Below are 23,762 nucleotides of genomic sequence, written 5' to 3'. Positions count from 1 at the left end.
AGCCCCCCCCCCGCCCCCCGCTGCCACACAGTCTTTGGAGCGTAGGAATGTTTGTCGAATGAGCGAACAGTTAAGTCCCCTCTAGGGGCCAGAGTCAGGACGCAAACCCAGGTCTCCCACTTCACGGGCTCGGACATCTCACGGAGTGTCTCTGGGACCCTCTCTGTGAGGAATCCAGGCAGCCCAGTCCATTTGCAGGTCCAGGTCCAGGCATATGAACAAGGAGCCTGTGTTTTCAGGCCTGGATAGAGAGAGAGAGAGAGAGAGAGAGAGAGAGAGAGAGAGAAATCCTCCCCTGCCCCCCACTGGGATTTGGGGAGTGCTCCTTACTTAGTGTGAGGCTGTATTTCCTCAAAGGCTGGCTGGCCAGCAAGGTGGTCCTGGGTCGTACGGAGCCCAGAGTTAAATGGCAACATCTCACCTAGGGGGCAAGTGCCCCCCTTTCTGAGGGAGCTTTAGGGGAGTGACAATATCTAACTAGAATCTAATAACCTTTTTTTGTTGTTTTTATTGTATTTATTTTTGTAAGGTCCTGCATATGATACAGACATTACATTTGGATAGTCACATAGAGTTTCCCATTTAAATAAATATATTTCAGTGCTCAAAGAGTGAACCCATCAAGGAGCACTAGTGTGGGTGGACTAAGGGTCTGGCACAAATGCCGATCATCACTTCTACCTGCTTCCAGAACATTTTCATCCCACTGTTTTAATGGCCAAATAATACTCCATCGTGTGGGTTTATCCATTCAACCGTGGGTAGTTCCATCGTTTGGTGGCTGTGAATAGTGCTGGCGAGAGCACGGGTGCCCTTTAGACAGCTTCGCGCGCAGCCATCCACCAGCCCACAGCAGCCCAACCCACGGGACCCAGGGCAAGTGTCGTCACCCCACACGTCCTTGTCCCGAATCAATGTTCCTTTGGATCTCCAACTTCTTTTAGGCTGGATGTTGGCAACGGTCACCGCAGGGCACAGAGACTTGCTACATACGGTGGCCTCAGTCCAAACTAGGCAACAGTGTGTTTCTGGGCAGAGTTGTGTCACCCCAAAATTCATATGTTGAAGTCCGGGACCTCAGAATGGGGCTGTATTTGGAGATAGTCTTCAAAGAGGCAAGTGAGATGAAATGAGGTCACATGGGTGGCCCTGACCCGATCTGACTGGCTACTTCAGAAGAAGAGAAAATCTGGACCCACAAGGAGACACTAGGAGAGTGTGTGTGTGTGTGTGTGTGTGTGTGTGTGCGCGCGCGTGCACAGGGGGTCATGTGAGGACCGGTCTGTAGTACTTTGTTGTGGCAGCCCTAGTGAATGAATACACAGTATGTTTCAATGTCCTGGGAATATATCCTGAATCGCCTCCCTTCCCCTGCCATCCCCCAGCCCCAGTCCGGCTGTGAAATCAACATGCGAACGGATGTCTCGCCTACCTCACGCTCCCGAGCGAGGCGCAGGCCATACGATGCACTGCAAAAAGGCACCATTATTAGCAAACCATCTTGGCCCAGTTTGCCTATTTCCTCCTCATATCGACACGGGAACGTTCCCATAGGGGCGCCCGGGTGGCCCAGTTGGTTCAGCGTCTGACTCTTGGTTTCAGCTCAGGTCAGGATTACACGGTTCACGGGATCAAGCCCCACACCGGCCTCTGCGGTGACAGCACAGAGCCTGCTTGGGATTCTCTCTCTCTTTCCCTCCCCCCTCCCCCGCTCACATGTGCGCTCGCTCTCTCTAAATGAATTAACGAACTTAAAAAACCAACACTGGAATGTCACCCGTTCGCGTCACCCTTCGGTATCCTTGCCCCATCTGCCCCAGCCCTGACCTAGGGCTGATGGAAGGCAGCGGCCTCATCCATTTATTCCTCTGTCTCCAGGGCTTTTTCACAACCTGGCACAGAGCAGGTGCTCAGCAAGGATTAGGTGACAAATGAGCGAGTGACATACCTCCCATGGATCATCACAACCGCTAAGTAGGCTCACCGCTCATGCTGACCGCTATCAATCTCCACCAAGAAGATAAATTAGGAGCAATCTGTGCCTTTCCCAGACTCGCTGCGTGAAGCTGTGGCAACTGTTTTATCTTAACGGGCGTGAACGGCATGTGCCGGGGGTTCCCGAAGAGTGCGGTTTCTGCACACACACCAGGGCCTTTTCTGCATCCGAGGTGGCCTGCCGATGGGTGGGATGACGGAGGCTCCCCAGGAACATCCTGGAAGGACACTGGCCAGCTGCAGTTGGGCTAACGACTGGGCTTTTGCAGCAGGGAGCACAGGTAGGCCCGCTTTTGTCTCACCAAGTGGAGAGCTGTGCCAAAAGGAGTTTAGGAAGGGGCTGTTCCAGCTGCCTACTGCTGCGTAACCAGCCACTTCACGGAGGCATAGAGCAGCAGCCATTTGATCCTGCTCACGCAGTCTGTGGGTCAGGAATCCAGACAGGGCACAGCAGGGAGGGCTTATCTCTGTCCCTCCACGTCTGGGGCCTCCATGGGGGCGGCGTGAAGAGGGTGCCGGTGACGCTTCGGGAAAACAGCCCCCGCTGGTGGGAGCGGAGGGCGGTCGGGCCGTATTTATCACAGTGACAAGCGCCCACAGCCTTTGACCCAGCAAGTTCCCTTTCGGAAATGATCCCACAGGAAGACATGCGCACGGGCACTAGGAAGTTGTGCAAGCGCGCGCACCGCAGCCCTCTCGGAAACGGTGAAAGACTCCGGGAGGCTGGCTAGGAAAAGCATGGTTCTGGTAAAACAAAGTGGTGTGTGCTGAGAGCGACCTCCAAGATTCGGTGGAGAGAGAAACGCGAGTCCCGGAGCTGTGTGCGTGGCATGCACCCTGTGGGTCAAAGAAAACAGTTGTTTTGAATAGACGTATACCCTTGCCCCGGTCTGGACGATCCGTAGACACAGAAGAAAGGGACCAGCGATAGCTTTAGGAGGAGTCAAGGATGAGGCAATGAGAAGACACGATACGAGAAACTTATTTTCGCCGCACATTGCTTTGCAATTTGAATTCGATGGGTGAATACATCACCCATTCGGAATTAAAATTCTATTTTAAACATGCTCATTTTTGATGCCTCACATCAGAAGTTCAGACCTTCACGTTAAAATATTATACTAAAGGTGTTTATATAAAGGTGTTTAGTATAATATATTATACCAAAGGTGTTTCTGTTTGCCTTTCCCGCATGCCTACTACGTGCTATGAAGCATCCGTGCAGTAATTTGTTGAACACATACTTGTTTCCCTCCTCGTACAGAAGTGTGCAGTGGCTGGTGTGGGAATGGCGTCTGTGGTTCCCATCCTGCACTTGCCTGTTTAGGCTCTTCTTCGCAGCCAGGACCGGGAGCCTGCAAACCTCATTTCCCAGATGCCCTGGTCAGGTGACCCTGCCTCCAGGAGGCACCAGCAGGGCTTCAGAAGACAGGAGGGAGGGAGGAGCCATCCCAGCCCAGGATTCTGGCGGCCCCTCAGGCCCTGGTGGTGACAGCAGCTGTGTGACAGTAGCACCCCTGAGGGTGTGGCTCTCAATTCCTGCTCGAGCAGGCAGGAATCACAGTTCTGGGAAATGTTATTTCTCCTTTTGCTCCTCTGGTCTTAGGGGCCACAGCCGCTCCCTCCAGTTACTAATCTGTGCGTGTCCTCATTGTTCCCTGGCTCCTCCTGCCCTCCCAACAGCCCTGTAAACAATGCCCTGTATTACATTCCTTCTGCCTGAAGTACCTAGGGTGGCTTTCCCCACCCCCTAACTAGACACTAACACACAGGTAAAATTACGCCCATTTTACAGATGAGAACACTGAAATTCAGACAGAGGAAGTGACTTAACCAAAGGCAAACCCAGCACCTCTCCTCCCTCACCATGCTCCGGGTATCCTCATCTCATTTCTGGGACACATCAAGCTTGCTCACACTCCAGAGCCTTCACACCTCTTCTCCTGTGCAGAACATTCTGTCGCTAGTTCTACATGTGCACACGGTTTCTCTTCATTCAGGTCCTGTGCAAACGTCACCTCTTGAGAGAGAGCTCCTGTAGCCACCCACAGTCCCCAAGCCACTCTACATCACCCTGCTTGATTTCTTCTTAGAAATTCTCTGAAAATATTTACTCACACTGGAAAGCCCATGAGACCAGGAACGGTGCTTACCTTACTAAATGCTGTCTCTGGTGCCTGAGAGTACCCGGCACTGAATGTGCACTCAATACTTGTTGGCTCTAAAAATGAATGAGTGAAAAGGGTGCACGAGAAGTGCCATTATTTTTGAGCACCAGCGAGGCCCCGCCTTTCCCACCGGCTGGTTGTCTGCTAGCAGTTCAGGGGTCTCTTCAGGAGGCTCCACTGCGCGGGAGGCCACAGGAATTTCAATTCCCACCATTCAGGATGTACCCTCAGTAACTGGGTGCTCAGTTGCTACGAGCTGAGTGAACCAGCCTCCCTATGAACCTTCCCGAAGGTGTCTGCGCACTATCAGTGATCAAGAGGCAACATTCTGGGGGTGAGGGCAGGATCTCAGCTCAAGTCAGCAGACTGGAAGCAGATGGCCTGCCAGGAGTTAAGCACAAGAGCCAGGGAGATGGGAAGATCATGCTAGGTCCACAGCTGTTGGAGCACTTAACATTTCCTCTGTGCTTTAGACGCTGGCCTGGGACCGGTCCTCGTTGACGAAGGTGGCGTTTCCAGAGCTTTTCCTGAGAGGCGCCATAGCATGGTGTGATCTCTGCAATCAGACAGCTTGGGTTCAATTCCTGGCACCATTCTTGACCCGGCAGGCAGGGTGACCTTGGAAAGTCACTTGGGCGGTTCCCTCATTTGCACAATGAGAATGCTGATAACGCTTTCACAAGGCTGTTGTGAAGATGAGAAGAGTTAAATCACTCACCATGTGACACTTGGAACACGTAACACTTTGAACAGGGCTGGGCACACATAGCCATCAGCTGTTCTTGTCACCTTATCTAACATTTATGGATAAGTTCCACACACGTATCATCCTATATCGTGTCCATAGCAGTCGTGTGAGGAGAGCTGCTAATATCACCGCTGCCTGGCCAACAAGGAAGCTGTGAGAAGCAGGTTACAGAAGCAGCCCCGGATCCAGAATGGGGAGCCATGCTTCAAACCCAGCTGTTCTAGAATCCCCAGAAACGCTCTTAATCACCACACCGGGCTGGAGAAAACGGGCCTATCTGTATAACTGCTCAGAGGTCTCCAGCAGCGTGTTACACATCGGGACTCTGAGGCAAGGTTGTGTGACCCAACGAGAAGAGCAGATAGTTCTGAGGGACCAGACTCAAGTCTAAAGGATAGTTGGCGGGGGGAACGGACAAAGGATTGTTGGCTGGGAGAGAAAGACTTTTAGGGAAAACATGAAACAACTAGGGACCTACAAATGTTCTGAATTCGCCAGCCTGGCAAGTTCCAGGCAAGGAGAGGCAGTTGAACCTGGTCAGTTAGACAACCTCCAAACCACGAAGGGGCTTCCAGATTGTGCTAAGGAGCTTGAATTTCATCGCATAGGTGATGAGGGACTGTGAGAGGATTTCAAGCATTTAAATCTACCGCAGAATGTGAGCTGGAAGGAAATACTGATGAATCCTCAGTGGTAAAAGTGCCTTCTACACCTGCCAACCCCCTGCCCAGGCTTGCTGAGCTCCGCCAGAGTTGGATGCTGGGAGCGCTGTGCTTCTTCCTGTCTCTGAATCTGGACATTTTGACATATTAAGAGGTGCTCAAGTATTTATGGAGCCCCTAATGTGTCTGGCAACGTTGTCTGTGGAAAGCAGGAGAGGGACTATGAGTTCAAACACTGCAAAGGTTCCGCCCAAATAGCCCAAAGGTTCACGGGAGCCGCATCTAGGAATCCGTGGTTTCCATTTAGTCTCTCCTGACTTTACAGCAGCCTCCAGGCAGGGAAATGCCAGGTCCTGTGCAGGGATCCCGTCGGGGGCGGCGGGGGTGTTGCCCCCCATATACCTTCAAAGACACGGAAATATGCGATTATGCTCACGTCCCCGCACCAAGACACGAGTGGGAGGCGTGGTGGAGACCAAAGGGCCTAAGTTGGCCCACCTAAAATCGGCTTTTCTCTCTACGGGACCATGTTTCTTTCATAGCAATGATCGCGTGTTGTAGTTCTTCCTCTTCTCTGCTTTGAGATTCTCAATTCCAACAGTCTGCAAGCAGGGACTTTCGTGGCAGCAGGGACCGCGTCCGTCCTGTCCCCAGAGCATCCCGGGAGTCCAGAGCATTTGGGGGAATGGAGCGGGAGTAGCGAGGGCCTCCGAGAAGGGCCGGTGGCGCCTCGGGCCCCTCGGTGACCTTAGTGGACAGAGGCGGCTGTGAAGGGCAGATCGGGCCACCTTCGCGGAGGGCGAGACCGAGGCGCCGGCTGGACGCGCCGGCTGCGGGGCGGGCGCGAGGGCGGCGAGCGCGGGTAGGACCGACAAGCGACAGGCGGGCCTCACAGCAAGCGCGGCGCCGCTCGGCGACCGCAGCGGGCAGCGCCGGGACGCCTCCCGCGTGGCGCTCTGGGAGTTGTAGGCACTTTCCTTTCCACTCTCCTTCCGCGCTTTGCTCTTGAAGCCCAAGGCCGTACTAACGGGTGGGCGCCTGTAACTCCTAGCCTGTGAATTTTGGGAATTTTAATTTCTAAAAAGGTGTCCTGAATAGAACTCCTCCCAGAGTGCCTCCTTCTACTGGAAGGTTTGAGGACTACATTTCCCAGGCGACGTCAAGGAGGCGGTGCTTCCGGCGCGCGCGATGCATTTTGGACATTGTAGTCCCGTGGGGCTCGATTTTCACCTCCCGGGCAGTCCGGGGATGTGGCCCGGACTACATTTCCCTTCAGTCCGCCCGCTATCCCGAGGCCGTCTTGGCGCGAGACATTTGCGAGCAGAGTGTCTCCAAGATGGCCGCTTGGGGAAGGAGGCGTCTTGGCCCCGGCAGCAGTGGCGGCAGCGCCCGAGAGAGGTGAGATCCGGGGGCCTGTTGCTCTCCCAGGACGAGTGGCTTAGGAGCCGGGGAGCCAGTAAAGCCTCCTGGAGCCGCACCGCTGTCCCTGCCTTCGTACCCGGGCTCCCCCTTCTCGCCCACTCGCCCTCCTCGTACCCCTGCGGGGCACGCGGGGTTCCTGCTCGGGCCGACCCAGGATCTGGGTGGGAGCCGGCGCCCCCTCTAGCTGGGCTGAGGCGGTCTCCATGGAGGGTTCAGGGGAGGTGACGATGGCGGGGCCGGGCGAAGTGGGCCGCGGCCGTACAGGGTCGGGCCGGGGATCGAGGCCGGGCCACGCGGGAAGGATCCGGAGCCCCGCGCAGGCCCGAGGGACCCGCCTAGCATCCCGCGGCCGAGCGGCGACCGAAGCTCCCGTCCCACCTGGCCACGAGCGTGGTCATATTGGCCGCGACCCCTGACGTGGCGAGGAATAGCTCGGGGAAGGGAGAAGGAAGGGGAAACCTTCACTAAGTGGGCCAGCTGCGGGCAGGGCAGTGCAGTCTGCACGTTTATCAGGGGAGCCTTAACCTTCCCCAGTTTGTCTCCCGGGCCGAGAACCGGCCGCTTCCTCGAACCCTCGATGTTTGCGACTTTTCGCGGGTTCTCTGCAAGCGCCCCTGCCGTGGAAGTCCTTTGAAGTGACCTTTCCTAATGAATGGTGTGTGGATACGGAGCAAGGGACTTGTGTCTTCCAAGGTGGATCTCGATTTGTAGAACTGACTTGTAGAAGATGAGATTGGAATAGTTTTCGTGCTTCGTGTTGAATTTACAGTTTTTGCTTCAGGAAAGCAGTGTCACCTAGTAGAAGCCACTAGAAGCTAGCTGTTCAGCTACCAGAAATTTGGGAAAGGATGTGTATTGGTGGAATCACCTGGATTCGACTGCTCAGTCCATTTTGTTATGGCTTGGTTGGTATAGCAGAGGTCAGCAGGAAAGTTTTGTGTTTGCTTTTTTTTGTCTTTTTGGAGAGGCTTATTAAACAGAAAAGTTATCTTTCTCTCTCTTCCCTCACCCCCCCCTCTTTCTCTCAACTACCCTCCTTTTCCTTTTCTTTGATTCTATCACGTTCATTGCTGTTTAGTGCAGATGGCTTTCTCAGCTCAGAAGATTCCTTTTTGATAGTTGTGATAAACCAGCTTGCATTTTATTCTTAAGCTCAGAGTTACCCAATGTTATCAGTTCTGCATTTCCTCTTCCGTGGAAAAGCAGTGAATGGCAAGCAGATATTTTTGTTTTTCCAACTCTCATCTGGTATTTCTTAGATCAGACCATAGGAAGAAGTTAAAGGTTTCCAGATGGTCTTTAAACCTGGCAAACGTCTTCAAGGTCTTCAATCTGAACATTAATCCTTTAGTAATAGGAAGTGACCTGTTTAGAAGACTCAAGAGTATCTGAAAGGCATTTGTCCTTACTGGACAAAAACAATTGAAAGGGCCAAGTGGGGATGCCCCAGACGTCATCCAAAGGCCGTGCCAGTACAAGTTAAGCTTTTATTGATCTGAGAAATCAGATACTGGGGATTTTTTTCTCCTCGGTTGGAGACCAGCATTAATTCAAAACTGAGTTTGCAAACCAGCAGCCCAGAGGCTGTTGACCATCGGTTTTAAAAAAGAATTTAAGTTAGTTGCCAGTACTTAGGAGCTGAAAGGTTTCACATAAAACTCTCCTCGCAAAGCTGAGTGGTGGCCGACATTTTTGGCCAAGGCAAGTACTCTCTAGTTCATTACTCACCTGACGGCTCGACTCACTGCAGTTACCTGCCTAGTCTCCTTAGGTGTTCAGATCGCAACCTTTGGCCTGGAACTACTCACTCATGCAGATGCTGTATGTGAGCCAGGGTTGGGGTGTCAGGTTTTGTGATTCGGGTGGCACCATCTCTCTTTCTTCCAGATAACGTGGTGTGGCTGGGGGGAGCCCCTCTGTTTGCCTTTGCTGCGAGGCCCTACGCGGGCTCTGTTGGAGGGGACATTTGCCGGAGCCCGGTTTCCCAAAGATCCTCCCACGCTGAGCAGGGGATGGAAACATAACCCGCTGCTGGGCCAGCTAGCTAACTTCTGGGCACACCTCCATCCCTGCTCAGTGGGCGGAAAGAGTGTTCGGGTGGGGCAGGCTGGATTAATTGATTGCCCAGCGCCGCAGATTAAGAGGCCCAAGCATATTATTGGCTCCAGCGTCGGAAATAGGCTGTTTATGGCCCTCTTAAATGAGTTTGTTCCATGTCACATTCATGCTGACTCAAATCTCAGCTTCACATTGTGAGACCACTTTCTAGAATTGCTTGACACACCTAGTTGGAGTCTGCTTTATGCTGAAACTGAAGGACACGTTGCCTGGTTTGGGGCAGGGGCTGGAGCAGAGCAACACTTTGGGCAAACTTTCCAGATTCGCCAGGGCCTGCAAACTCCAAAGCATGACTTGTATTTAAAGGCCCTGCCTAGTGCCAGACTGTCCACAAGACAGCGTTAATGACGGTCCACTTTAGAATACCCAATGTGTGAATTCTTTACCTGGTTCTTGAGTCTAGAGCTGTGTTCATTCAGTAGCCACTAGTCACATGTGGCAATTAAATTTAAAGTAATTAAAAACAGGAGCTCCTGGCTGGCTCAGTCGGTAAAGCATGCAACTCTTGATCTCGGGGCTGTGAGTTCAAGCCCCACGTCGGGTGTAGAGATTCCTTAAAAAAATAAAAGTAAAAAGTGATTCAAAATTCGGCTCCTCAGTCACACTAGTCACATTTCATGTGCTCAGTAGCCACACGTGGCTTGGGGCTACCACACTGGACAGCACAGATAGAGAACACATCCATCACTGCAGAAAGTTCTGTTGATATAACAATACTGGTCTAGACTAAAATAGGAGAGGGGTAAGAAATAGCAAAATGATAGCTGCTTGCATGTTGATTTTTCTCTCCGCTCCATTAAATCCAGGGAATCAACAGTGTTTATAATGAAGAACATCACACTCTGAGCTGTAACCTGAATTCTTGTCCAAAATTCAGCACCCTGGCAGCGAGCACACGACACAGATTGCCACTTGTCCCGTCGGCGTCTTTGAGACACGCTTGCCCATCTAGGAAGGCACAGTGCAGGCATCTGTGTGTTCTGCCACTCGGGTGCCAACGTGGACCAGCTCACAGACGGTCCCTCCTGTCCCACTCGGGCTGCTTCTCTTCACTCCCTCAGGGCCTCTGAGCATCCCTGAGTTCTCCGTGATTGTTGGAATGGGAGTATAGCCACGTGCTGTCAGTTCCTGTTTTTCTCATCATGTGAAGAAGTCCTTGATCTGATTCTGACCATGGTGCGAGGCAGCGGCGCTGTCTGAAGACCTGGGGTGTTCAGAGGGCCGTGCAAACTGGACTAAATGCTCAGGTTGTAGTGTGAGATCACCTTTCGCGGCCCTCCTCTCCCCTGGCTTGTGCAGCCGTCGGCGTGTCTAGGCGGCCCGTGCCACGGGACTGCTTCCCCATCTTTGCGTACCACACCTTATTCCCCAGGACTTGGGCCTCCTTTCTGCCGCTTTGTTTCGTATATGAATTGGACAGACGTGCTCCCGGATGGCTGGTGAAGGGCGCAGTTCCCAGGCCAGCCGAACAGATGGGCCACAAGCCACGTGGGCAGGTGGCTCACATTCCGGGAGTGACATTCTCCTCATTCTGGTCTGATCCTTTCCTTTTAGAGCTGAGGCACCTTAGGGGTCTGGGGTATTTTATTTCTCTTGGAAAACTGCCGTTCTGGCTCTAGCGTGTGGTAAAAATGTTTCTCTCCTCCTGGTCTGGATGAGCCGCGCGGGTACGGCATCCGCCCCCAAGTCTCTGGGTGTGTGGCCCTTGACAGTTGTGGGTCCTCCTCAGCTGGCTGCCAGAAGGTGGAGCCCGGCACGGCTGGGCCACACGTTCTGCTTCCAGAAATTGGATGTTGCGTGTTAAGATCATCCGCTGGGGTTCATCCTGTTAGGCACGAGTTTCCATTTTCCTTGATTTACGTGAGCAGTCTGGATTCCGGCAGCGCTGACTTGTGCCTCAGTGGTTCAGTCCCGTAGGCCGCGTTCCAGCGCGGACCCGACTTTCTGAGGAACGGAGGGGCAACCTTGTACCCAGGGACGGGAGGAGGCGGCTGAAGCCAGGCCTGAGTTTAGCTTCTGTGTCCTGGGCCTCAGTGAGCAGAGACCGCGGGAGGAGGCGGGAGGTGCTCCATAGAGCCGGCACAGGGGAACCTCCCGGCTGCCACTGTGCTCGGTCCCCGGTGCCAGCAGCCACTGGACGGGCCACAGAGTTCTTGGGAAAGCCAGTAATCACTTAGTAGCCATAAGAGTTCTCTAGCTCAGGGCTGTTCAGTAGGATTTTCTGCCACGACAGAAGCGTTGCCGATCTGTTCTGTCCGTGAGGGTAGCCGTTAGCCACGTGTGCGTGAGCATTGGAAGTGTGGCTCCCGCGTCTGAGCAACTGGATTTTTTATTTTACGGTTTTCTTTTTAAGATTATTTATGTATTTATTTATTTTGAGGGAGAGAGAGCACGTGCACGAGCGGGGGAGGGACAGAGAGAATCCCAAGCAGGCTCAGCAGCGCAGAGCCCGACGCGGGGCTCGAACCCACGAGCCGTGAGATCGTGACCTGAGCCAAAGCTGAGCCACCCGGGCACCTTTTTATTGTAGTTTTAATTAATTTAAATGTAAACAGCCGCCTGGGCCTCACATGGGGGCGGTGCTTGGCGGCCTTCACTTTGGCGTGCACGCCTGACCCCTGCTCCACCTCCACCGCGGCCCTGGGGGAGAGGTAAGGCCTCTGCCCTAGTTGACGCGGGGCGGCCCGGCTCGAAACGGCCGGGTGTGTCGCCCTTGGATACAAAGCCAGTGAGTAGCCGAGAGGGAACCTGAATCCAGGTCTCTTGACTCCCACCCTTGGTGCGCTGTGTTCTTCCCACGGCAGAGAGCTGCTCGGTTTCCAGAGTACAGAGGAGGAAAGTGTGGTCTCGCGTGGGGCTTCCTTTGAGACAGATGATAATGTCAGGTGCCTGTGGAAGTTCCTCGGCCCGTTTGGAACCGTCCTCAATATTTGGGGCTACCTGCCTGTGTCTTCCTGTACTAATTGCCCCCACTCTTTTCGTTTGTTTTTTTTTTTAATTTTCCAACTTTTTTTTTTTTAAGTTTTTGTATTTGTTTTGAGATAGAGTATGAGCGGGGGAGGGGCAGAGAGAGCGAGAGACAGCCCCAAGCAGGCTCCACGCTGTCAGCGCAGAGCCCGACGCAGGGCTCAACCCCACGAACCCTGAGATCATGACCTGAGCCAAAACCAGGAGTCGGATGCTTAGCTGCTGAGCCAGCTGGGCGCCCCCTTGTTGGGCTTTCAATCCACAATGTACAGTCCTACTGCCTGCCTCTCTGGCTCCTACTCCCTCTCTGAGGGAGCAGTTGCTCCTTTCGGTTAGCCAAAAGTGCGTTCTCCTCGATCTGGGGGCTAGAGGGACAGTCCGGCACCTCACAGAGCATAGGTGACCACGTGCTTATTAGGCGGAGAGCAACCTGACATATGGACCTAGTTTCATGTAATTTTCTCCTGTCAGTTATTTCAAATGAGTTTCCACTGTCTTTTTTTTTTTTTTTAAGTTTATTTATTTTGAGAGAAAGAGCGTAAGTAAGTGGGGGAAGGGCAGAGAGAGGGGGAGGGAGAGTCCCTAGCAGGCTCCGCACCGGCAGCATGGAGCCCGACGTGGGGCCCGAACCCATGGACGGTGAGATCATGACCTGAGATAGAAGTCAGACGCTTAACCGACTGAAGCACCCGGGCGCCCCGCCCTGCCGATGCATTTAGGTGACCCGTCACATTCAGGCCCAGTGCAGGGGATACCGTGACGAAAACACATTCTGCCTTCACAGAGCTCAGGATTGACATCCTCTGTCAATTTTGTTTTTTTAAAAAACAAAATAATAACTTCTGGTGAGGATGTGGAGCAGTTGGAACCCTCATGTTCTTTTGGTGGGAATATAAAATGACGCAGCCGTGGGGCATGCGGGTGACTCAGTCGGTTAAGTGGCTGACCCTTGATTTTGGCTCAGGTCATGATCTCATGGCTTCACGAGTTAAAGCTCCGCATCGGACTCTGCACTGACAGTGCAGAGCCTGCTTGGGATTCTCTCTCTCCCCCTCCCCCCATTCGTGCTCGTGTTCTCTCTCCCTCGAAGTAAATAAATTTTAAAAAATAAAATGATGCACCCACTGTGGAAGACGGTGTGGTGGTTCCTCAAAAATGAAAAGAATTAGGGGCGCCTGGGTGGCTTAGTCAGTCAAGTGTCTGATTCTTGATTTCGGCTCAGGTCATGATCTCAGAGTCACGAGACTGAGTCCCGAGTCAGGCTCTGCACCGAGCTTGGAGTCTGTATCCTTAAGATTCTCTCTGCCTGCCCTTCCCCTGCTCACACACCTGCACGCGGATCCGTCTCTCTAAAAAAATCTAAAAAATGAAAAGAATGACCACATGATCCGACAGTCCTTCTAGATACGTATCCAGAAGGATTAAAAGCAGAGAGTTGAGCAGGTAGGTTTATACCACGTTCGCCACATTCCTAATAGCTAGAAGGTGGAAGTGGCCCAAGCATCATGGATGGATGATGGATAGACAAGTGAGGTGTATACATATGATGGAACATTGTTTATTCGTCCTTAAAAAGAAAGGAAGTTCTGACTCATGCTGCATAACCTGAATGAACCTTAAGAACATTACGTTAAGTAAGCCAGCCACAAAAGGACAAATACTATATGATTTCACTTGCGTGTGGTACCTAAGGTTATCAGATTCACAGAGACGCAGAGTAGAAGGTGGGGAGTGGGGGCTGGGAGCTGTCGTTTAACGGGGACAGAGTTTTAGTTTCGCAAGATGAAACCGTCCTGGAGATTGGTTGCCCAGCAATGTGCCCTAACGCTACCGAGCTGCACACTTACAAATGGTTAGGACAGGAAATTTCATCTGTATTTCCCCGTGATTTGAAGATAGTTAAACCTGCGTGCTCACCGCTCAGCCTAAGAAGTAGAAAACTAGCATTACCCTGGCGCACATGTCCCTTCTTGCAGGCAGAGGCCACCTCGCTCCTGAATTGTCCTTTCCTTGTTTTTCTTCCTAGTCACCACACATGAAAACGTTCCTAAATGCCGTATCCTTGCGTTCTGTGTGCTTCCGAATGTGTCTGTCCGTCTGCGTGTGTTCTGAACCTGCTTTCTCCTTCGCTTTGCGTGGGAGGGATTCAGCTGTACCTCCGGTTTCCCTCTCGTGGAGGAGCAGCTCAATTTATCGATCCCTTCCCATCAGTTCTGCTCTTCTCGGACAGTGCCACTCAGAACTTTTTTGCGCAGCTCTGACTTTTGGGGAGGTATCTGCAGACTTTGGGGATCCCATGTTTGAGACTACTTCTGTAATTTCAGATCCCTCTAAGAGAAGCTTCCCAGTGGTGCAGGGGACCCCAGGGCCACATGCCGGGCAGGCTGCCAGCTGTGCAGAGAAGATACCCGCACCCAGGGAATGGAGTTTGTCAGGTTGCTTCTTCATTACGGCCACCTTCTCACCACAAAGCCAGTGTTTCCAAGGGATCCCTCTGATGCGAGCACAGATTCAGAGGAGGGGAGCGGAGGGTCTCGGGCCCACTGTGGTTAAAGGCAGAGGGAGGGAGGCGGATCCAAGAGCCCTGGTCACAAGTGCCCGTGACCCTGAGGCCACATCTGTAGCCGCCATCCCAGCTCAGATGGGTTGATGTTCTGCTCCACAGGCTGGTTAAGGGCTCAACGTGCGCATCGATCTCAGCACTGGCAGAGAGGGTGTGCAAGAGCGTAACCCTTACCTCGTGGTAAGTACCACGGAACGTGCTGAATTCGAGAGGTTCAGAAGCCATTTGGTAAACGGGACTCTCCTTTCTGGAGCCACTCCATGCCCCTCCCCAAGTGATAGAATTCTCAGGTCTTTGTACTTCCAGAAATGCGTGTAAAAGCAAGCATGTGCACTGAAGTTCGCATACTCTAATCACTGTTCTGGATTTGGCCTTTTTCACTGATCTCGTAGATACTTTTCCATCACTGCTCTTTCCCTCTCACACTCTTCCTCTTTTTTTTACATGAACTCTTTATTAGGACTCTTACTGGTCATTACACACCTGCCATGGAAAGCACAAATGAAGTCCCTTAAGCCCCAGAGACTCCCAGTTAGCTTTTTTTTTTTTTTTTCCCATATGCACTTGTGTACCAGGGTTCAAGTTGGGGGTTGGCTGGTAATGCTCTGAAATTGTTCAGGGCAACCTTCTAACTAGGCTCCTTCTTTAGTTGGGTTACATTCGACCCGGAAACAAGCAAGCCACACGTGGGTGGGCCCTGGGGTACCTGGGTGGTGATGGACATGCCTCTCTCCTGGGAGTAGTCAGCCACCAGGTTTCTGAAGTAACTGCCCATGGCAGCCATGTGAACTGAATCCTGTGGTCCAGGCAGCTTTTAACGCCTATGTTTGCAGGCACATAGGGCACCCCAGCTGCCACAGCCAGGTGGAAGTTGAGTACTTGATGGGGTGGCCTCTAACAGAGGGGGGCCCCAACATGTGTGTGTGTGTGTGTGTGTGTGTGTGTGTGTGTGTGTGTGTGTGTTTCGAACCTTGCTATCTCCTTGTATATGTTGGAAATCTCCTTCTCCAGACTTCAGATTATATCCTTTGGCAATGAAACAAGAACAGGAATCCCTTTCCTGAATTTGGGCCGAGTAGTTTGGCTTTGAGAGGATTCGAGAGGGTCAGGGCAGTGGTGTGGCAGTGCCTGCCTGCTGGACTGGCTGCAGAGGGTGCCTTGTTTGAAGGCCCCTGGGATGTTACTTCAGTGTGGCTTACGCTCTTTTGTTTTTGCACTGTGGGCGACTGGTGATGGGTAGGAGTGGGGTGGCCGGCCCACAGAAAGCCGCGGCGGCTTTAGGAAGCTGGCGTGCTCTGGATGTGTATATTGGGGGAGCAAACCCGTGCCCACACACACTCCTCTGAGCTGTGGTGTTTGTGACTTGCCGGCAGCCGGAAGGCAGAGGGTGGACGGCCGTCCATGTCCCCTCACTGTCCGTTCCTGTGCCGTCGGGCCTGACGCAGGCACACGTGACAGCAGCGGTGAGACAGGAACCCGGAGGGTACAGGGTCAGGCTCAAAGGGACCCGTAGACACACCTACTCATCTGTGTCAACAAAGGACAGGAGAGTACCGTGCCCACCACGCCCGCCCCTGGGACGGGCTGGGAAAAGGCAGGCGGTGTGGATAGGGATGCCGGCGGGGCTTGCAGAAGCTGGGGGAGGGCGAGGTGGGATCTCCCTGCTGACGGGCCTCCAGAATGGAGCAGTCTGTTCTAGGTCGGTGGGGTTTCAACAGGCATTTCTTATTGGGCCTCACAGTACTTTTTTTCCACCATGTTCAGGATGGCTACAATCTGCTGGGCAGAGAGGGCACCGTACTGAGGTCGAGTTGGGTTTGGTCAGGAACATTCTATAATCCCAGTCTTGACACCCACGTTCGGCTTTGAACATTCTAGAGGAACCTTGTGGCCAGAAAGGCATCCCTGGACTCGCTCTGATAGCAGGACACACGGCCTTGGAAGTGTCTCCTCTCCACCACCTGAACGCGGCCCAGGAGCAAGCCCTCTCCCTGCCCCTGCACGCACGCGCGCAGTCAGCCCCTTACCAGTGACTTACCCGACCAGCGTGAAACCCTGCCTCTCAGGTTGGCGTGTTTGCTAACTGGCTTCTAAAGTGCTGAGTCCTGCCTGGGAGGAAGGACTGAAACAGCCCCATCTCCTCTCTCTGAACGAAAACCAAGTGGAGGTCTTGAAAGGGCAAACCCCACTTTTCCTGTTTTCTCAACTTCCGGTGGACTCTTGTGGAAACAGCTCATTGACCCATCGTGGAGAGGCAGCCCTGACTACTGGTGAGCTGCTTTGGCAACGTCCCATGTTTAGGAGGCTTCTTGTCCGACCCCCAGGGAACAACTTCTCCCCAGTGCATGCTGGTTAATTAGGGCCTGTGATTTAATTAGGAGGCTTCCTTGAGCCCAGCTTAATTACAGTTACCTTTTCAGGATAAAGACTTCCCTCTGCCCGAGTCCCAGCCCGCGGCTTTTGCTACAGTGCTTCCCACCCGGATCGGAGGCCCCTCCTGGAGGATGCCCTTCCCCCTGCCCCTGGGGGCACGGTCAGCCTGTTACCAGTGACTTTTCCTTTCTTGTTTTGTTTTTTTTTTTAATGTTTTATTTGTTTTTTGAGAGGGAGAGACAGTATGAGCGGGGGAGGGGCAGAGAGAGACAGAGACACCGAATCTGAAGCAGGCTCCAGGCTCTGAGCTGTCAGCACAGAGCCCGACACGGGGCTCGAACTCACGGACCGCGAGCTCATGACCTGAGCTGAAGTCGGTTGCTCAACTGACTGAGCCACCCAGGCACCCCTAAGTGACTTTTCCTTTCTGATGTGCCCACAGGAGAGTATTGATCAGGCATTTTCCTAACAGAGTGAAACTGCCTCTTAGGTTTGCTTATTTGTTGGCTGAAAGTAGTTTCTACTGTGCTGAATCCTGCCTGGGGGTAGTAGGTAGTAACTGGAAGGAGTGCTCAGGGGTCTGTCGCTGTGGTCTCGGGCTCTGATCGCCCGGCCTTTGTCCTTGAAGTGCACCCATGACAACCTGATTTTCACCACATCTAACATGTAATTGCTTTCATCTCTGAAGGAGGGCCAAGACCTAGAGCTTCTGGGGGTGACCTTGTTTCACAGCCGCTGAGGCATATGTGAGAGGTGCTCTGCACTGCTTGTGACAGGGGTTAAGTGACTTGATCCAGCCTTGAGCTGTGTCTAGCAGTGCCCTCTCAGAGGCTGGTATAAAGAAGGCTTTTTACCAGATGAACAGAGAACACAAAACTAGGAGAAACAGTATATGCTAGACAGCAGTATGGAGATTTGGAAAGATCTGGACAGGCTGAAACAAGCCAAATGGAAATGACAAGGCACGTACAGGTCTATATTTAGGTTTGCCCATCAGGGGGTGTGGAAAGACTCTGCTTTGGATGCAAAGTCTGCACTGGAGGGACCTCACATAGGATCCCGAAACTGCCTGCGATGCCCCGTGGCCCACGGTCACAGCCAGCTATCTGGCCTTGACCCAGAGCTGAGTTGTCTGTAAGCGTCCAGATTTGTCTTCCGCTGGTGAGGGTCAGGCCGCCCGTCCCTAGTCCCAGGGGGACGTCGGATCAGCTCAGCCACTTGAAGTGGGTCTTTGTGAAGTGTTTCTTATACGAACGAGAGGAGGATTTACTGGCAGTAAACACCTACAGAGTCCTGGAGGACCAGGGTCAGAATGGGCCAGAACCTCTGGGGCCCTTTGTGTCGTCCGTACACTAAATTTCAGAGTCACTGCTGTTCTTGAGGCTGCTGGCTTTGGGAAGGGCCGTGGGGGCTTTGTGCAGCTTGTCCTCTATTGACGGCCGGAGGAGTTTTGTGCTCCTTCATCCAAGGCGAAGGCGACCCTATCTATCTATCTTTTGTCCCGCAGGGCAGGGCTGACTCCTTCTAAACTTTGCAAAGGGCAGAGTGTTTGGCTTTGTTGGTCTCAGGTCTGTTGGTTTCCATCAAAGAAGCCTCCTCCTGCAATCGCCCTGATTAACCAAGAGCACGTGTCACTCTGCCGACCTTGGGCCTCTGTGTTGATAAGAACCGGGCTGAAACCATTCTTTCTTCCTTGGGGCTCCTTAGGGAACTTGGATCTGTCCACTGCCTCAGGCTATCTCCCGGGCCCAGTACACATCATAGGCTGTCATCTTCTGGAGAGCTGGGTACCCCTTCTTTCCTGTGTCTTTTCTACATTTCACTAGTAATCATTCTCTCAGAAAAACAATAAAATCTTTCCTATCTTACATATTGGGTTCCAGGGAGGATTAGCTCCTAAGTGAGATGTGGTGCCCTCAGGAGCTCAGGCTCTCTGCTGAGCGCCAGGCCCAGACTTGAGTCACGAACCTCTCGCGGCGTCTCAGCGCCGAAGCGTGGTGTGTGTGCCCCTCAGCCTAACTATCTCCTCTCTCTCCCCCCCCACCCCACCCCCACTCCAAGGGTGAGCTTGTCGGCCACAGACTGTTACATCGTGCACGAGATCTACAATGGGGAGAACGCCCAAGACCAGTTTGAGTACGAGCTGGAGCAGGCCCTGGAAGCCCAGTACAAGTACATCGTGATCGAGCCCACGCGCATCGGCGACGAGACTGCCCGCTGGATCACCGTGGGCAACTGCCTGCACAAGACCACCGTGCTGGCGGGCACCGCCTGCCTCTTCACCCCGTTGGCGCTGCCCTTAGATTACTCCCACTACATCTCCCTGCCCGCAGGCGTGCTCAGCCTGGCCTGCTGCACCCTCTACGGCATCTCCTGGCAGTTTGACCCTTGCTGCAAGTACCAAGTGGAGTACGACGCCTATAAACTGTCCCGCCTGCCCCTGCACACACTCACTTCGTCCACCCCGGTGGTGCTGGTCCGGAAGGACGACCTGCACAGAAAGAGACTGCACAACACGATAGCACTCGCCGCCCTGGTGTACTGTGTAAAGAAGATTTACGAACTCTATGCCGTATGATTTCAGTAGAACAGGGAGAGAAGCAATCGGCCCGGCCCACGAGAGACCACAGAGTGTTCAGATTTGCCACAGTAACAGGTTTTTGCTCTGTGAGGCGGCGGCGGAGCCTGGGAAGGTGTTTGGTTTAATATCTGTTATTTTAAAAAAATAACACAGGTCACAGGCGTACCAAGGGTTTTTCAACTCCTTACACTAAGATATGGATTTCCATAACCCGCAGGGGGTCCGAGCGGTGGAAGTCTGGGAAGACCGGGCGGTGCGCGTTGGCGGCACGGCTGCCGAGGGGATGTGAATGCGCTTGCGGGGGGCGGGGGGAGGTCTTTAAGTATATTGTTTAACTGTACCATCCAGAGCCAACCAGAAGCTATTGACCATTAAAATTATGAGAATTTCAACTTCGGGTGTCTTCTCTTTCCATGACTGCCTAGCTGCTGCCCACAGTCTGCTCTGGGTGGTAGCTCACCCGGGGCAGCGGTGGGCACCTGGTGTCGCCATCGACAGCAAGGACGGGCCTCGGAACAAGGCAGGCCCAGACCCTTCCCAGAGCGGTTCACCTCTGACGGCGGCCTCGTTCTCAAGGCCAGCACAGCTGAATGCTGCTCGGGCCACGTGGTAGGATCAGGTGACGAGGTCCAGAGGTCACTGGGTTTCCGTTTGGGTCCACGTGGAGAACTGAGGCCTGGGATCCCCTGTCCAGAGCTTTTGATTTTGAAGGACACACAAATGAACATCCGGCACCTGAGCTGTTCCTGAGGCGGACCCTGAGTTCAAGCCCACTGCCCTAGGCTGAGGAAGCACCCTCCCCTCGGCGCCCGTCTCAGTGTTCCCATTCCATAGCAGTCAGGTCCCGTGTCCCCCTCACAGCAAAGGGCAGATTGCACACCATCCTCCATATCCCTGTAAGGTTTCGGATAAATGAAACCGGCCTTTCCACAAAGACACTGGGTTCCCCGCCTTAACTGCAACCTTCCTAAGGCCTGCTCAGTCCTCCCTGAAGAGCTACATGGTACTTCTTTCTGAAGGGTCCATCTTCAAGAAGCAACCTAGTTTTAAAGGCTCTACCAGGAAGAGCTGATACCAGAGAATAATGAAGGGGTGCATGCGGAGGTGTTCAGAGCTCAAAGGGAGTGACTGGGCTATTTATTGTAAGGGAGACTCAGAGCTTTTAAAAGCTTTCAAAATGGACCGTCCATCATCCACAAAGAGTTTGAAAAACTGTAACTCCGAGGAGCCTAGAAATACTAATCACTCATTCGAATGCCGGGTGGCAAAATGGTGTTGGCTACACACTGTCGTTTACGGGGCAGTCTGGCCGTCTGGAGCAAAAGGATAAATTGGTAGCGATCCCAGACAAATAGACCTGGTCTCAATTGTACAGTGCCTGCGGTCCCTTGGGCGTCTGGCTGCCGGCGCTCGAGCCTGCTGGGCCGGAATGGTAGGTGTTTTTGTAATAAACGGCCCAGGTTCGGAAAGGGAGCCCCATGCTCTGCCTGCACATCAGCTTTCCTGGGGCAGGAGGCTAGAAGTGGACAAGTAGCCATCTCGGTGGGTTGAGGGCTGAGCAGAAGCCCTCACCAGGAGAAGAGGCCAAGTGCGAACAAGGTGCCTGAGGCTGTGCTCAACAAACTGATTCTTGTCTGCTGGACTAGCCCAGGTTCTGAGACACCACCTCACTTACAGGTCTCCTGCCAGGGTGAGGGCTCGGCACTGCTGGGGAGCGCGGGGCAGGACTCTCATGTTCCAGGCCTCTACGCGAGCGGCGCCCCAAACTGGCTGGGAAGGGGAGCGGCAGGATCACACCTCCTGCAGCTGGAAGGATTCCCTTCTGTGGGCGCCGGCTTCTCTGTTCCCGTCGCCTTCCCACTTCGACATCGCTGACAAGTGGGTTGTGCTCCTCTGTGACGTGCCACGATGCTCTGGAAGAAACAGCAATTTTTAAGTCACTGCCAACTGAGAAACAAAGGCCAAGTCGGCTGGGCCCTTCTCTGCAAAGTCCACACACGAGCCTTGTGCGTGCCATTTCTGTGAATGCATCGTGCAATTAACCTAATTACGTGAGTCTTGTTGGAACTGCCCAGTCTCACCCCAGTTTCAGAGGAGAGCAGAGAGCCTTTGTAAAGGTCAACTCGTCAAGAATGCGGGGGGAGCAGATTCTGGCAAGCGCTCAGGGGCGGTCTCTCTTCGTTAGTCTATCTGCGCCCTCCGAAGTGTTCACATCTGCTTCAGCAGCTGTCAGGCCCCACTGAAGGGGAGGGAGACTCCTTCCATGGAGCCTGCGAGGAGCCGGGCAGTGTGCCCAGGCAGCTGCGCGCTCACCATTCCATCCAGTCACTCGCGAGCCGTGGCCGCTCAGCAGTGCGCAGATGTGTGGTGCTGCCATCTGGAAACTCACTTGGTTGTACTTTCCATGCTCTGATTTGGGCACGAAACACAGGCGCGCCTGCTTCTGCCCTCGGACCAGTGAAACACCAGGAGACCTAAAGAGCAAAGTGGAAAGTGCCTTTGAACTTCATCTGCAGGCAGAAGCAATCCAGAACTGAGCTTTTCAACCATACCCAGAATCCCAGGATGAAAGAGAGAGAGGAGAACAAAGCTTTGAGGACAGAAAGGAGAAACTGGAACAGCACCGCCACCACCCCAGGCGGCAGATGTTCGTATTCAGACACCGATCTGAAAGCAAGAGTGACATTATCAGGGAAACACAAATCAAAACCACAGTGAGATAATACCTCACACCTGCCAAATGGCCACGATGAACAACTCAGGCGACAACAGATGTTGGTGCAGATAGAGAGGAACCCTTTTGCACTGCTGGTGGGAATGCAAACTGGTGCAGCCACTGTGGAAAACAGTATGGAGGTTCCTCCAAAAACTGAAAATAGAACTACCCTGCGACCCAGCAATTGCACTATTAGGAATTTATCTAAAGGACACAGGAGTGCTGATTCGAAGGGGCACATGCACCCCAATGTTTGTAGCAGCACTATTGACAGTAGCCAAAGTATAGAAAGAGCCCAATGTCCACTGCCTGGTGAATGGATAAAGATGTGGTATATACATTCAATGGAATAAATGTATTCCAATCATGATTTCACTCACATGTGGCATTTAAGATAAAAAACAAATGAACATAAGGGGAGGGAAGAAAAAATAATATAAAAACAGAGAGGGAGACAAACTGTAAGAGACTCTTAAATACAGAGAACAAACTGAGGGTTGCTCTCGGGTGTTGGGTGGGGAGATGGGCTAAATGAGCGATGGGCACTAAGGGCACTTGCTGGGAGGAGGACCAGGTGTTATATGTAAGTGATGAGCCACTAGATTCTATTCCTGAAATCATTAGCACACTATGTGTTAAGTAACTAGGATCTACATTTTTAAAAAATTTTTAAAAAGAGATGCCAAGTTGGGGTCCTGGTCCCCAGGAAAGGGGCTGCGGCCGCCATCCCAGTGGAGACAGCAAGCCCCGCCTTTACCAGGCAGTGCTGTCTCCGGGGAGCCGCGCCCAACTCCAGAGGCCCCCCAACATGGCTTGATGTGCCACACGGACTTTTGAAGAACCCTGAATCGCTTGCCCTTTTAGTCCTCTGCGTAGTTTCCAAGGCCGGAGAGAGCATGTGCTGCGGTGCGAGCGGATCTTCAGTACCTCTCTGACCTTGCCAACCTCCTCAAGGGCAGCTGGGCCTCAGCCTTTGGCAGACAGCCAGATCCAGCTAAATTTAATGGTTGTTTGTATTACATTATTCACTATTCATACGGTAGAATATAAAGTTTCTAAAGTAAGTTTTAGCAAGTGAGTTGGTTGAGTCTTCAAGAATGTATGGTAAAGACACATCCAGTGGTTTGGGATCTGGCTCAAGTGTTGTATCTAGGTTGAGACCCTGCACGACTGCTCCAAGTTCTGCGTGCCACCTGCACCCCAGTCAGGGCCTGGGGGGCTCCCGGCCACTGTCACAGTGGCCCCCAAAGCAACCACCTCAACAGTGCGTTTGACGTCGTCTTTTGATGACAGACCGTGTGGCTGCTAAACGTGTGTTCTTTTGAGGGCAGGAGATCGCATCGGCCTCCAGGTGCTGCCCGTTTTGTTTATCGGAGAGAAAAGGGCAGCACTTGGATACGGGCCCTGTTGAAAGTGCCCATCAACGTGTCCAAGGAGAGATGTTCTCTC

General features: G+C 53.0%; 1 protein-coding gene and 1 long non-coding RNA gene across 9 annotated transcripts; one reads left to right on the top strand and one right to left on the bottom strand.

Moving 5' to 3' along the window:
* Window positions 1-6,821: 6,821 nt before the first annotated feature.
* On the top strand, window positions 6,822-19,989 carry TMEM11 (transmembrane protein 11). 8 transcript variants are annotated; one of them, XM_042966328.1, is made up of 5 exons: window positions 6,899-6,971; window positions 9,920-10,360; window positions 14,405-14,515; window positions 14,746-14,823; window positions 19,078-19,989. In XM_042966328.1, exons 3-5 carry the CDS (start codon window positions 14,502-14,504, stop codon window positions 19,592-19,594), a joined length of 609 nt encoding a protein of 202 aa, XP_042822262.1. In that variant the 5' UTR covers window positions 6,899-6,971; window positions 9,920-10,360; window positions 14,405-14,501; the 3' UTR covers window positions 19,595-19,989. The 8 variants fall into 8 exon arrangements, 4 of the variants coding, with proteins under 4 accessions (XP_007092352.1, XP_042822261.1, XP_042822262.1 ...); XM_042966327.1 differs by lacking the exon at window positions 9,920-10,360 and having other exon boundaries at window positions 6,874-6,971; XR_006211117.1 differs by lacking the exons at window positions 9,920-10,360; window positions 19,078-19,989 and adding an exon at window positions 16,408-16,832 and having other exon boundaries at window positions 6,822-6,971; window positions 14,405-14,823.
* LOC107180563 lies at window positions 19,765-22,418 on the bottom strand. Its single transcript, XR_001511319.2, has 2 exons — window positions 21,911-22,418; window positions 19,765-21,510 (listed from the first exon to the last, which is right to left on the bottom strand). It is a non-coding gene; the product is annotated as an uncharacterized LOC107180563 (long non-coding RNA).
* Between the last annotated feature and the right edge of the window lie 1,344 nt (window positions 22,419-23,762).

The sequence above is a fragment of the Panthera tigris genome, chromosome E1, assembly GCF_018350195.1.
Source record: "Panthera tigris isolate Pti1 chromosome E1, P.tigris_Pti1_mat1.1, whole genome shotgun sequence".
Lineage (NCBI taxonomy): Eukaryota > Metazoa > Chordata > Mammalia > Carnivora > Felidae > Panthera > Panthera tigris.
Note: the sequence above shows the minus strand (reverse complement) of the source record. Positions and strands in the feature narration are given on the sequence as shown.

Excerpts from the sequence above, each read along its gene's own strand:
- TMEM11 (XM_042966327.1), top strand. Across the intron at positions 14,824-19,077 it reads AGCGTAACCCTTACCTCGTG|GGTGAGCTTGTCGGCCACAG; the intron begins GTAAGTACCACG and ends CCCCACTCCAAG.